Source organism: Cucumis melo, chromosome 5 (assembly GCF_025177605.1).
Source record: "Cucumis melo cultivar AY chromosome 5, USDA_Cmelo_AY_1.0, whole genome shotgun sequence".
Taxonomy (NCBI): domain Eukaryota; kingdom Viridiplantae; phylum Streptophyta; class Magnoliopsida; order Cucurbitales; family Cucurbitaceae; genus Cucumis; species Cucumis melo.
Window position 1 is genome coordinate 10399687 of NC_066861.1, and position 15114 is coordinate 10414800.

The 15114-nt window shown below is 36.0% G+C and overlaps 1 protein-coding gene across 1 annotated transcript; it reads left to right on the plus strand.

Annotated features, from left to right (window-relative positions):
* The first annotated feature begins 495 nt into the window (after window positions 1–495).
* On the plus strand, window positions 496–3404 carry LOC103496928 (ABC transporter G family member 21). Its single transcript, XM_008458968.3, has 5 exons — window positions 496–877; window positions 960–1770; window positions 1941–2138; window positions 2220–2404; window positions 2479–3404. The coding sequence occupies exons 1-5, from the start codon at window positions 713–715 to the stop codon at window positions 3139–3141; spliced, it is 2022 nt and encodes a 673-aa protein (XP_008457190.2). The 5' UTR covers window positions 496–712; the 3' UTR covers window positions 3142–3404.
* The last annotated feature ends 11710 nt before the right edge of the window (window positions 3405–15114 follow it).

A 15114-nucleotide genomic window follows, 5' to 3' on the forward strand; every position in this document is an offset into this window, starting at 1 on the left:
TGTGTACTCAAACTTTTATAAGCCTTGCCATCTTTATTGAGTAAAAAAGTTAAACTTTTAAGTTAAATTCCAAAAATAATAACAAGCCTTCAAGAATTATTTCTTTTTAATTTTCAAAATTTGGTTCAGTTTTTGAAAATATGGGCAAAAAAAAAAAAAAAAACTTAAATAAAAACGAAGAAAAACCATAAACGTGACTAAAAAATGACTAAACTTTCAATTGTACGTGTGTTTTTTTTATTTAAAATTATAATATCAACTAATCTGTCAAATATAATTTGGAATTTATGTATAAAAAGAAAACTATTGAACGAAAAAACTATTTAAACAAATTTTAACTACGCTAATTGTGTGAAGGTGAAACTTAAAGATCACAATTTCCGACATGTTAGAAAGAATTTATTTAGTTTACGTATGGAAAGAAAGAGAAAAAAAAAGAGGAAGAAGAATGAATAAAGATGACGAAGAGTTGGAAAATTGGAGTAGCTTAGATGTTCCCCAACTTTTGAGAGATGTGTTGATAGCCATGAATTCGGCTGCCCCCCACCTCTCCTCTCCTCTAATACGTCTTCCCCATCTCCTCTTGCCTTTTCCCTTTCGCTTTATAAACTCATTTCCACAACTCCCCTCCTTATTCATGTGATACAATTATAATACCATACCCCCACTCATTTCCCTCTCTCTCTCTCTCTCTCTCTCTTCCCCTTCCATCATGCTGCCACCGGAGCAAGATACAAGCACTGCCCCTGCCGCTGCCACCGCCACCACCACCACCTCAATCTCCCATCCTCGCCCTGACCTCCTCATCCACGCCGTCCCCTCCGCCCCCGACACATTCTCCATTCTTCGCCAATCACTATTCCCTCTTACTCTTAAGGTACTTATCTTGTTATAGCTTTTCTTTATAAAATAAAATAGATGAGTTACCTTTTTTTTGTTTTGTTTTGTTTGGTACACAGTTTGAAGACGTATCGTATAGCATAAAAATCCAAACCAACAAAAGAAGGTGTTTAAGTTTAAGGAATAACGAGTCTCAAAGCAACTCTACTCGAACCATATTGAATGGGGTTAGTGGCGTTGTTCGGCCTGGAGAGCTTCTCGCAATGCTGGGCACTTCCGGCAGTGGCAAAACCACTCTTCTAACTGCCCTGGCTGCCCGTTTGCCAGGCAAAATCTCCGGCGCCATTACCTACAACGACAAACCCTTTTCCAGCTCCATCAAGCGCAAAGTCGGCTTCGTCTCGCAGGATGACGTTCTATACCCTCATCTGACCGTCCTCGAAACCCTTACCTACGCCGCCATGCTCCGCCTCCCCAACAAGCTCACTTACGACGAGAAAGTTGCCCAGACGGAGATGATCATTGCGGAGCTTGGCCTGACGCGGTGCCGTAACAGTGTGATCGGCGGCGGACTTCTCAGGGGAATCTCCGGCGGGGAGAGGAAACGGGTTAGTATTGGTCACGAGATGATTGTGAACCCGAGCTTACTTTTATTGGATGAACCTACTTCTGGGCTGGACTCCACTACAGCCCAACGGATTGTAGCCACGTTGAGAGGACTGGCTCGTGGGGGTCGGACTTTGGTTATGACCATTCACCAACCATCCACACGGTTGTATAGGATGTTTGATAAAGTGGTGGTGTTGTCCGATGGGTCACCCATTTACAGCGGCGACGCGAGTCGGGTCATGCCTTATTTTGAGTCCATTGGATATCTTCCCCCTTTCAACCTCATTAATCCTGCTGATTTTCTCCTCGATCTTGCCAATGGTATTTTATTAAAATTTTTTAATCTTACTTTTATATCAACAACAACAATAATAATTCGTGTTAGCTTTACTTTCCGGAATTATTTCATCTTTTTATTTGACAGGTCATTTTCAATCAACCCTTTTTTTGTATGGTTATTTTTTTTAAAAAAAAAAACTTAATTCTTGTAGGCATAGCGCCGGATTCAATTCGGGAAGACCAAGTGGAGCATTTCCATGGCGGATTATTATTAGACCGTCAAGACGATCAAAATTCCATCAAGCAATCTCTCATTGCTTCTTTCAGAAAGAATCTTTACCCCCAAATCAAGGCTCAGATTCTTACCGAAACTAACATCTCCACCGTTGATGCAAGATCCAATTCCTTAAGTAAGTAACTTTATTTTTTTGTTTTAATTTTGTGATACATTATATATATACATATATAATTGAATGCAAGGAAATTGGCAGGGGGGAGAAAAAAGAACGAATGGACGACAAGCTGGTGGGAGCAATTTAAGATATTACTGAAAAGGGGATTACGGGAAAGGAGACACGAATCATATTCAGGGCTGAGGATTTTTCAAGTGATGTCAGTTTCATTTCTTTCAGGGCTTTTATGGTGGCATTCAGATCCTTCACACATACAAGATCAAGTATGAATTAACTAATACAGACTTCAATTAATTAATTAATAAACAGAATTTAATTTAAATATTAATTGTTACAGGTTGGGTTAATCTTCTTTTTCTCAATCTTCTGGGGTTTCTTCCCATTATTCAACGCCATATTCGCATTTCCATTAGAACGCCCAATGCTAAACAAAGAACGCTCCTCCGGAATGTACCGTCTGTCATCTTATTACATGTCTCGAACCGCAGGGGATTTACCAATGGAGTTGGTTCTTCCCACCGTTTTCGTGACGGTTACGTATTGGATGGGAGGTCTTAACCCTTCAATGATCCCATTTCTGCTTACGCTTTTGGTTGTTCTGTTGAACGTTTTGGTGTCACAGGGCCTCGGCTTGGCTCTGGGCGCCATCTTAATGGAGGTGAAACAGGCAACCACACTTGCATCAGTTACTATGCTAGTGTTTCTTCTGGTGGGTGGGTACTACATTGAACACATTCCTCATTTTATGTCATGGCTTAAGTATGTGTCTTTCAGCCATTACTGCTACAAGCTTGTTGTGGGAATTCAGTACAATTCTTTAAATGAGGCGTATCACTGTGGCGGATCCTTTGGTTACTGTAAAGTGGGGGATTTTCCTGCTGTTAAATGCTTGGGGATTGGGAATCATAGTCTATGGTGGGATGTGGCTGCTTTGTTTTTCATGTTGGTTGGGTATAGGATTTTGGCTTTTCTTGCTTTGAAAATGGCACATCCTTACTGATTTTTCACTTTTCTTAAACCATCATGACATTGGAACAACCAACTCTGACATTTTGTTTTTTCTTTTCCTCACACAAATTGGGGAGGGACTGAGAGACTTTGTTCATTGTGTTCTTTTAGTCTGGGCTTACAGGAAATTGTAAGTTATGCATAATTTTATTTTTTTAAATGTAACATTTTACTTTGGGCAAAGTTGGGAAGAAAATATATGTATGTATATTGAAGGAAGAAATTGATAAATTAATGGATGACACAATTAATTTATGCAGTTGTTGTTTGGAATGTTGAGGGTTGATTTTGACTTTAAATTGATTTTTTGAATGCTTTAAAATATTTTTTAAAAGCATTTACAAAGTTATATCCTAAATAGGGCATTCATGTTGGAAGAAATTTTGAGTTTGCTCTCATCTTGTTGGGTTTTTTATTCACAAATTTAATCCAGAAAGACTAACTAAAGAGATTTGCTTCTTATAGGTGTTCATTATTTGGATTTTTTTTCCCTAAAGAGATGAACGTTGAAAGGTTTTAATTATTGTTTTGTTGGATGGATTTAAATAATGATTCTTTAGTAACTAAATATATGCAGTTTATGTGTTTGTTCTTGTAAATATATATGCACATTTGGTTAATTAAGGTTATGGACTTTGTGGTTTTTATATTGTTGATTGAATGATTTAACTTAGCATGAGGATATACGGAAACCCAATGAGAGTTTCCACTATCTCGTGTAAGAACACAAATTGGGACATCCGATGTGATAATCTCCGATCTTCTTATACCCTTTAAACACAAATTATGGAAAGGGAATGATAAAAGGCCTCTAACAAGTCCATGCTCGGTAAAAAAGCTATCTTAAAAGACTGTTCCATGAGATTTCTAGAGAAACATATTTTGAACGTTGAATTTGTGTTGATGTAGATTTTGATGCCATATGGTTCTATAACATAATCCTCTGATCCTTTCTCGGTTGAATGCGTGAACTTGATTTGAGGAAGCGAAGTATTATCTTCAAAGAAACTTGAGTAACTGTGGTCTCACACTTCAGGAATTCAAGAAGTTTTCTGGTTATGGAAAATTCTCTTTAAGTCTTTGATGTATAAAGTTTCCGAACTATTTATAGAGCGTCCTCTAGTGGTAAGCTTTGATTGATCTATAGACCTGATTTTTGGACCCAACTATATTGGATTCAGACATTATCAAGCATTTGTGCTAGATTAAACCTGTTTTCGACCCATTTGGACTTTAGCCTAAATCTTAATAGTTAATTTGATCAAAATAAATTATTTAATATGAAAACACATGGCTTAAATTTGTCGATTTTTGTTTACAATTTCAATTTAGACATGTGCCCACTTTTAATTAGTCCCAAGCTCAATTATTTGTCACAACCAAAATAATTAATTTAATCTAACTTTCAATACGAAAACTCCCAGCATCATCGGGATTTGTCAATTTACATCTTCAATTTGAGTTTAGGACAGACACTAACTTTTAACTACTCTCAAACTCAATTACTTGTAATTTCGCCGTTAATTTAGTAAATGACGTGACAATTCGTGATTGTTTCAAAATTTCTCATTCAACAGAGACCCTGATAAAACATCAAGATGTTTCAAAATAATTTAAATTATTTATTATGTGCAATGGAATTTATAGTGTTTAAGACAAACCGAAACAACCCCTTAATTCAATTGTAAACACTAGACTTTGTGCTCTTAAGAATTAGTAAGTGATGAAGGAAGCCAAGCTTAGTGTTGTTTTGTTGTTCTTGTTGAATAGGAAACGGTGTTAAAGTAAAGACTAAGTGCTAAGGTGAAGAGAGGTTTTTGGCCAAAAGAGAGTGAGAAGAGATGACATGAGGAATTTTAGCTACGCCTGAGGAAGTAGGTGTGATGAGCTTGCTAGTCGGCCAAAAGGTTGTCGAAAACCTTTAAAGACATGACTAGGCGCCAAGGCATGGTATCATGCTTGAGTGCGCGTGAAAACCTCTATGAAGATTGTTCTAGGAGGCCAAGCACACCTAGACGAGGAGAGATATGGCAATGAAGCTAGCGAGCTAAGTGAAAGATGATAATTTGTAGAAATACAAGTTATTATGGTCTTTTAGGTAAAACAAAAGAGTTAAAATCCAAGATAAAGGACTAAAACATGTAGCTTTTATTGCAGATTATAAGGTTAAGAGAATGCAACTTATATAACCTGGTTAACTATGTCTTCAAGTGTTTGTAAACACAGGATGATGAAAAAGAAGAAATAAAGTGAATCGCAAAAGAACACGTTCAACGACGTAGTAACAAGAAGATGCCAGGTGATCCAAATTGTGAGACGTTTTGATAACAATTCATAATGCATGGTGATTTGCTAAAAGAAACTAGTGGTAGTTGGAGTTGATGTGACGTGAAGCGACTACTTTGTGTGCTGATAATTGCAGAGAATAAGGATAGTTGTGTAGTAGGGCATGAGTATTTTTGTTGCCTAAATATGCTTATAAATATCTTCAACTCCAACATGTAAAAAGGGGGGGGGGGGGGGGTCAGTAGAAGGTAAGTTTTAGAATCCTATCCCATTTGTGGAAGTTCCCTTACCTTCACCTCTTCTCTGATAAACTTTTGAGTGAGACTTAGAGGGATATTAGAGAGAAAAGTTCACAAACCATTCCCCTAACTTGTAAAAGAGCCAAGAAATGCACAACAATGCATTCTGCAGCTTGACACCTTTCTATACTTTCTATTTTTGTATCTTTTTAATGTATTATTTGAATGTTATTATTTCCATGACTGAGAGACCTATATTAATCAATACAATGCATAGTTATTCATTGTCATTATTTCATTTCTTTACTATTCATCTTGTTGAAGTGTTATAAGTAATTTAATTAGTCTATCTTATGTACTTGACAATGATTCTTTAATTTGTAAGACTCATCATGTCTAGCCTAAGCTTAATCCTAATTCTTGATTCTTTTCGAAAGAAGGAATCAAGCACTGGTCACCAACTACTCGAGAGAATAAGTAGCGAAGACCTTGCTAAACACACGCTGAAAGAAGTTTGGAAACAAACTTTATTCTGGCGTTTTGCCTCTATCATTTGTGTCCCAAAATGAGAACAAGTGTGGCATTTAGGCACTGAGAGGTTGTTTGTCTTAATTAGAGAGGAAATGTGAAGTTTATAAGTAAGGAAACCTAGATATACAACGTGTAACACATCTCCACCATTTGTGTCTTGAAAGGAGAACAAGTGTGGTGTTTAGGCTCCGAGAGGTTGTTTGGGTTAATTAGAGAGGAAATGTGAACATTTGTGTCTATATCGCATCAAGGCATCTCACAAGGGTTAAATTGCCTACAACAGAGGTAGACTTTTTTACGCTTGTCTTTTATGCAAGTTAGTACACATTTCATAATCACTCCATTTCACTCCACCTTCTACAAAACCCCTTAGTGTAAGTAATAGGATTAACATACAATTACATTTATACTATATAGATTTATACCGCTTGAAATTGAAAGTAGGTACTATAGCTAAGATTGATAAGAAATTTCCTGTTTTTGACCCTAGCTCAACCAGGAAACGTCTCGCTTCATGTACACTTGGGTAAGCAAGAGGAAAACTCATATGCAATGCAAACTCAGAAGAAGTAGCTACGCATGAATAGGATTTGTTCCTTTTATAGCATGATCCTCACCTAGAGGCATAGTTAGCACCTTTTTATTGTATAACCATGTCTTCTCTCATAGCGTAGTCATAGATATAGAACCTTAAATGAGAAATCAACGAAATTATTATTGAATGGATGCAAGGCGCGGTAACCAAATAGCCTGTCCCATCTCGCATGTGATTTGTGAAAAGAATGTACAAAAACAAACATAAGATTGAAAACAAGCATGGGTAGTGGGCTAGGTGGTTAAGTGCACCCGAGGAGGCCTTTGTGGTTAAGTGTGCAAGGTTAGCAAGGCAACTTAGTTGAAGGGATTTGAGTGTGGAGTTTAGAGGTTAGGTGATTTGGGAAGGCTTCTAGGTGTTCAAGGCAAGTCAATTGTAGGGAGAACGGGTGCGCAGAACATGCAGAGTTAATTTTTTAGGCAAGTAGAAGGTGGCAAAGTTGCCACGTAAAGTGCAGTATTTAAGGGTTAGTTCAGATGAGAAAAGCTCATATTTTACCCTGTGGTTTTCTTCAAAACAGTTGCAAAAGCTTCATAGGCGATTCTAATTTTCAAAGTGAGGCTTCTAGATAAAGGGGAGCCGAGGAAGGTTGAGTTTGAGGTCAAGGAAGAGAGAAATGTCAAATTTTAGAAGAATTTGAGTAATATGGGGTCTTCAGAGGCTACAGATTGCATTCCTTTGAATTTGAAGTTGTAATTTTAAGGTAATAATTTTAATGCAATTCTAAGAAAGTTTGAAGAAGGAACTTTCATTTTGATGGCTAGATTAAAAGTTATGAGTGTTTGAAGTTGAAAGTAAGTTTTTGAAAAAATTTTAGTTTCTGAGGTAGGCTTGATGGTGGTCGAGCACCAGGACATGAAGGGATTGCTGTATGTGTATATGAAATGTAGAGAGGTTATTTTGGCTTAAAGTGGGTGCACAGAAGGGCCAATGCACAGCTGGGGGACATAGGGTATGTGCTTAGGCCATGCGCAAGGCCACGCATGCAAAGGATTGCCGACTTGACTAGGCAAGGCATGTTGCTATCCAAGGGGGCGTGAAGGAGTTCACAAAGTGATGCGACTGGGTGTGTCACATAGCCACGAAGTGCGGCATGTTAAGTGCACAAGGCAAGCACGCGGCTAAGCATCTTGATGGCCTGTGTGTATGCTTATGCCACCTACTGCCCATGTCGAACAACCAGTCTAGTCATGACACTATTTTGGGGTAGTTTGGGTGTTTTTGAGATTTTTGAATTAAGTTTTGATATTTTCTAATTTTAGAAGATTAAAATGGGTTTAAGTTCTCTAGTTTCAAGGCAAGAAGAAATTGGACAAATTTATAGGCCAAGGACTTAGCATCCATCTGTGAGTGACAAAATGAATTTCAAAGTGATTTCTAAACATGTTTTCCTAAGTATATGTGTTTAAAGCATGCTTTGAGATAAGTATTTGAACTATATTTGACTTATTATAGATTTTCAAAGCATGGGTTTGCAGTATGATATGTTTGAAAGTTTAAATCATATTTGTACTGAGTTTCTAAGTACTTGAGATCAAAGACTATTTAACAAAGCCTAATTTAGATACTTATGATTTGTTGAATGCAAGAGTTATTTATAACATGCTATTTAAGTTGAGAATATTGTTCACAATATGAAATATTTTAGTATGTTTTAGTCTATACCTGAGATATTCTGAGATATATAGCAACCTTACGAGGGAGACTTTCTTGTGCACAGAGGTCCTCTGATAAGGGCATTTAGTAGAATCCTAGATTTTCTATCACTAAGACTAGGTTAGACATGAAGGCCTTTACAGACGCCTAAATTTTCCATCTCATGTAGCTATCCTGAGATGGAGCACTACTGATGTCTAGGTTTTTCGTCTTATAAGTATCACATCATGAGATAAGCTATTTATGTCTAGATTTTCGTCTCATAGATGTATATATAGAGATTCAGGGTATAGTAAAAGCAAGAGAATGTTTGAGGCAACTGTTTATGTTAGATACATATATATTTATTTTGTGCTTGTGTCTTTATCATGAATGCATTCTAATTAGGCTCTAATTGGCAAATAGAGTTGGAAACTAGGCTAAGTTCATGCGATAAAAGGTGCATACCCTTACCTCCACATTGCTAACTACAAAGATTCATCGTTTTGGGTACAAGTTTTTCTCTCTCTTGCCTAAGTGTAAGTGAATAGAGAGGCTTTCTAAGCAAGTGGTAACTTGTAGAAATACAAGTTATTGTAGCCTCTTTTATAGAATAACAAGGCCAAAGTATTTAAAAATACACTTTACATAAATATCCATGTCTGTTTTACCATGTTTTTAGTGTCTTAACGCATGAATAGAAACAACAGAAGTTACAAGTGAATCGTAGAGGAACTCGACAAGAGCTACGCTAGAAGAGCTTATCTTGCGAGGACAACTGCTAGGCGAGAATCTACGTCATCACGCGAGGACAGTTCACTAGAAGACAAGAATGGTAGTTGGAGATAATGTGGCTTGACAAAGGTTGCAATCGGCACTGACAAGATCAGAAGAATAGAAGTTTTCCATTGAAAGTTTCCTATATAAAGTGTCCTTCTACATTAAGAAAAAGAGGTCTAAATAGACCAAAAAGGAGTTGCCTGTATGAAGAGCCAAACATTTGTATCCGGTCAAATCCTAGAGAAGGACAGAAAGAAGTAGCCTTTTCGTCATCTGTAAAAGTAATCTTCTTCTTCTCCAGTCAACCTGCAAGTGAGAGATTGGAGTTTGGAAGGAGAGAAGTACATTTCCCATTTCCCTTAACTTGTAATCATTTTCCATTCTCTTTTCTTTGCATTTTTGTATTCTTTGTAATATTTATTGTTCATATTGTACAATGGCTCATTCTTTAATATATTGCATGCTTATACCTTCCCAATATGTCATTTCTTTACTATTCATCTTTCAATGCTTATCGCCAACTACTCGAGAAGGCAAGTAGCAAGGATATGGCTAACATGCACAAGGAGGAGTTTGGAGACAAACTTGACCTTGGCGAGATAACTTTCATCATTTGTGTCCCAAAATGAGAACAAGTGTGGTGTACTAGGTGCCAAGAGGCTATCACCATTAAAAGAGAAGTGCTATAGGCCTTATAAGGGAAACCGTTAAGATTATTCTCGCTTAACTAAGTTTAGTCATTTGTATCCTGAGAGGCGAGCAAGTGTGGCGTTTAAGACACTAAGAGGTGACCGCCTTAATCATAAATTAATTATTTGAAATGCATCGCATCAAGGCTCTCACATGGTTTAAACACCTAGTAATACGAAGAATTCCTCCACTTTCTATTATATAAGTTAGTTTACAACTTCATCTCGCCTCCATATTTGTCACCTTTACAAATCTCTGGTGTAGATAAGTAGATATAGTTAATCTTATATTTCATCATACTGTATAGATCATTCCTTTATACCGCCTGAATGATGAGTGAATCCTAGAACTAACATTTGATATCAATTCCCTATGTTCAACTCTAGATCATCCAGATAAACCTATTGTTTCGTTTATACTTGGGCAACCAATAGGAAAACTTGCATACTAAGGATAAGTTCAAAGACAAGTATGTATTCCTACATTCTTCTCGCTGCTTGTTTAGTTAAATTCAGGTTATCACACGTCAAGTGACAATAATCAATACTTTGTTCTCTCTCTTAAATAGAATGGGGCATTGATGATTTAACTTAACAAGACATTTGAATTCTCTAACATTAACTACCTCTTACATCATTTACCTCTGCTTACTTATGTTGGTATTTATGTCCTAAAACTCGTAAATTCTAGTTTAAAATTATATTTTATTCAATAAAGTGGTTATTGTGGATTTATTAGTGAAAATTGAATACTATAATCTTGAATCCAATAAAACTAAGGCTCTTAGGCTATCTAGTGTAGACTTGAACTTTATGTAGAGACTTAAATGTGGATCAAGTTTGAGCATATAACCTAAACGATCTAGAGTATATGAATAAGCTTGGACACCTTATTTTGGGAACAATATGGATGCGACCTACTTTATAGTTAGTATAAATGATATGATTCTGAATCGTTTATGTAGAGACATGAAAGTGGGGGCGTCTTATGGAGTTTAACTAAAACTGGAACCATGAAATAGTCACTTTTAAGTTAAAATACCATTAACTGTATAAAATTGACTATTTCGATTATTGATGACTTAGGTAACTTAATCTTAATCCTGAACTAACTATAAACTTTTGTTCACATAGAATTATCCTTAGATCTGCATAGGTGAGGGCAACTTAACAGCGCTCGCCCAATAAGCCTCTCATTTTAAGGGTAAGATCGGGTGGATGACTAAGGCATAGGTTACAAGTTGAAATTTACTTTTACCTGCTTTAGAGTTAGTAGTTAGGTTGTGTTCTTAAGAACTAAATCCAAGCCTTGAATAAGGGATCCCACCCTCTCATTGGCCTAAGAGGGATTCGGTTTACAGGTTGCACCTTAAACAAATTGTTCAATGATGGATTAGTAGGACTTAAGGAGTAAGATGTAGTCTTGGGGGTAAAATGGTATTTTGACATAGCCGAGGTTACGAATAATCTGTAAAGAATTAACTTATTGATCATGGTTATATTAGATGGAAAAAGATATATCGATAGTTAGGTTTGTGCAACTACGGGACTTTAGTGGAATGACCCGTTAGTTAATGAATATTGATTAGCTCGATCTAAAAGGGTTTAGCCAACTAATCATGGATCGTTGGAGCCAATGATCTATAGATTCATTAGGTTCCCTTGCTAGCTCATATGGAATTAACATAGAGCAATATGTTAGAAAATTCAAATTGTTCAAATTAGGTAAAGAGAGAAAAGTCGATAAATATATGTGATATAGCCATCGTTTGTCAGTTTGAGATAGAGATTTATGTATAAATATGATTAAAATATAGATATATGAATGTAGATTCATATTCGAAAGCTTGAAAAATGATGACAATAGTCAAAGTTGAAAAAAGTAAAACATGTAGACTTTTGACTTTCAAAATTTGACCAGATTCATATTCAAATGTGATTTGAATTTTGAGAAAAAGAATGTGGATTCATACACGGGAGGTCGAGATTAGTCAAGACGAATAAAATGGTAAAAGAGTTAAAATGTTGACTTTTGACTTTAACTTGAATGGTCAATAGAGACCATATTCCCTTGGACTAAGGTCAGTAGAAAAATAATATTTTGTTGGATAATCTCACTCACACATTTAGTGGGATAAGTGGCTACATGAGATGTAAATACTAAATTTCGTTAATGGTTAGGAGAATGTTTGATGTTGAGATTTAATAAAGTAATTAGATTATTTAAAGACATTGTTTTCAAAATTTAAAATTTTTTGGCAATTTTAACTTTTGAAATATTTAAAAAAAAAACAAAAAGTGCAATTTTTATCTATGTTCTCCAAATCTTTCTCCAAATTTCATCTTTCTCTCACTTAATTCCTACACCTACTGGGTCCTACAACTCGATTCTATGTTTAAAAAATACCAGATTAACACTAGTAGTTGTCCTAGGTTTGAGTTCATGAGGAGATTACGAGGAATTTAGAAGCAACGAAGGTATGTTTTTTTTTTTAACCCTAATTTCATTTAATTAGGGTATTTGTAGCATGTTAATTTCTACATCTTTTAGATGCAATTAGGGTAAAATAGATAATGTTTTTCCACTACATGTCTCATGTTCCATCAACTCAGACTATAATAGTCGTGAAAAATTAAAAAAAATGGCAGAATGGAAGTAGAAATAAATTGCATTCAAACTTAAAGCTTTTAGCTTTTCGACCATGAAGTTCAAATTACAAATACAACTACAAAAAGTATAAATGAAACAAAAATGTGTGTCGAGTCGAGTCGCAGAGTATGATTTCTCATACTCATTGGCTCTGCTTTTTGCCTATACACTGAGGGGAAGTGGTTGAATGTACTTTTTGTTTCGGACTTAGCTAGGTGTAAACTCTATATTTCATTCTTCATAATGCATCGTTGATTCAAAATCATTGCATATAAAATGCTCATTATGAATCTCTTCATTTTGTGCTTTTAAGCCTTTATCGTGTACAACTTTTCCTATTGGTTGCCCAAGTGTAAGCGAAAGAATAAGTTGATATGGGTGATCCAGAGTCAAACACAGAGAATTGATATCAAAACTTAGTTCTAAGGCTCTCTTCGTGTTTAGGCAGTGTAAAAGAATTACTATACAGTGTAAAGAGTCTAAGTTTAAACTATATCTACTTATCTACACTAGAGAATCTGTAATGGGGGTTAAGGTGGATGCGAGATGGAGTTGGAAACTAACTAGTATGAAAGAAGGGGTGAAGGAAAGTCTATGCATTATCAGGTGATTAAGCAATCTAAGACCTTTGATGCGATATAACTTCATCAACGTGCTTATGATTAAGACGTACTACTCTCGGAGTCGTTAAACGCCACACATGGTCACCTTTCGGGATCCAAATGACCAAGTCATGTTAAGAAAGTTATATCTAGAATGTTTCACTTATAAGACTTATAGAGCTTCACGTTTAAGGGTGGCAACCTCTCAGTGCCTAATACCCACAATTGTTCTCCTTTCAGGATACAAATGATAGAAATTATCTCGCTAAGGTGGAGTTTGTTTCCAAACTCCTCCTTGCACCCGTTAGCAATATCCTTGCTACTTTCCCTCTCCGGTAGTTGGCGATATACACTAACCAATAAAGATGAATGGATTGAGGTATAAATATATGTTGTCTTAAAGAATATAGGCCTTCGGCCACTGTACAATATAAATAAATACAATGTAAAGAAATACAAAAATGGAAAGAATAGCGATGTCATTACAAGTTAGGGGGAAGATAGGAATGAGATATTCTTCACTCAGCCTCAAGCTCTCACTCGTAGACTGACTAGAAAAGATGAAGAAAGACTTTAGAGATGGTGGAAAGGCTATTCCTTCCCACCACTCTCTAGGGTTTAGTCCATTCAAACCTCTTTTTCTTGATGGTGATGGAGTCCTTTATATAGGTAGATTTAGGCGGGAAATTTATGAGCATATCAGCGTCGAAAGCTGCTTTTATGTTAAGTCACGTTAACTCCATCTGCCATTTTTGTCTTATGAGTTTATTAGCTTGTATGCTTCAAATAGTAGCATTTCTCTGGTCTCTTCATGAGTTGTATTAGCAGTATGAGATGTAGGTTATATGGAGATTATTTTAGAGTTGTTTAACTTTGGGGTTTGATTACTATGTTTATGTCTATATTAGACTTGTGAGAATGTTTTGGGTTGAACTACATGATTATATATATAAGGTTTGTTTTTCCCATTGTGTGTTATGTTTCATGTTTAGCTCAGTATTATTTCTAGTAAGGGTCAACAAGTATCATTAGAAGGAGAACGATGTCTGTTGGTTTCATACCGCTTCTTGGGTTGAGAATAGATGGTTTGAGAGAAGGTGTGACAACAACAGTTAAATCATTGTAAGAAAAAAGCTAGACACCTCCTACACAATTTTGAACCATTGTGCTGCTCTCGAGAGAGAAACGTTGTGATAGCATCAAACAACACTTAGTTGGATGTTGGGAAAAATACTAAAAGTGTCACAACTCGCTTTTTGTTGTTGTATATATATAATACGATGTCAAGCATGATGCCACTAAAATTCTATATGACAAGTGGACAGGCAAGAAAGCAAATAAAAATATAAAAACACATAGATTGATACCCCAATATAGCATAAGATCATCCACGTCTAGGTACGTATGCGACTATATAAAGAGTTTAGTGGTTGTTTCTTATTACAACATCAATTTGTGAATTTGTTCTGGTTATACTCTAAGTATGCGACTAGAGTTGGTGACTAGGCTAGGGTCATGCGATAAAAGGGACACAATCCTACCTACGCGTTGTTAACTACATTGATTCATCGTTTTGAGTATAATTTTTCCTCTCTCTTGCTTAAATGTAAGTGAAGAGGGAGGTTTCCTAGGTAAGCTAGGGATGAACACAGAGAATTTGCGATCCTAATAGGCTAATCATGCATCTTAAAATCATGGAGTATCTATACAGTATAAATTAATATGCACAGTATGATTTATCCTATATATTTACACTAAGTGCGATAAAGCAGCAAGATAGAGATGGCGACATGATGAAATGAAATATGAACTCATGTATTTGACAATGATATGCAGGAATGTCTAATTAATTACATGTAAAGTAATGATAACTATTGCATCGAGATGACACAAACCATTTGTTAATTTTAGATTTAAGGCAAGCAACCTCATGCCTTCGCCTTAGTTGCTCGTCTTTC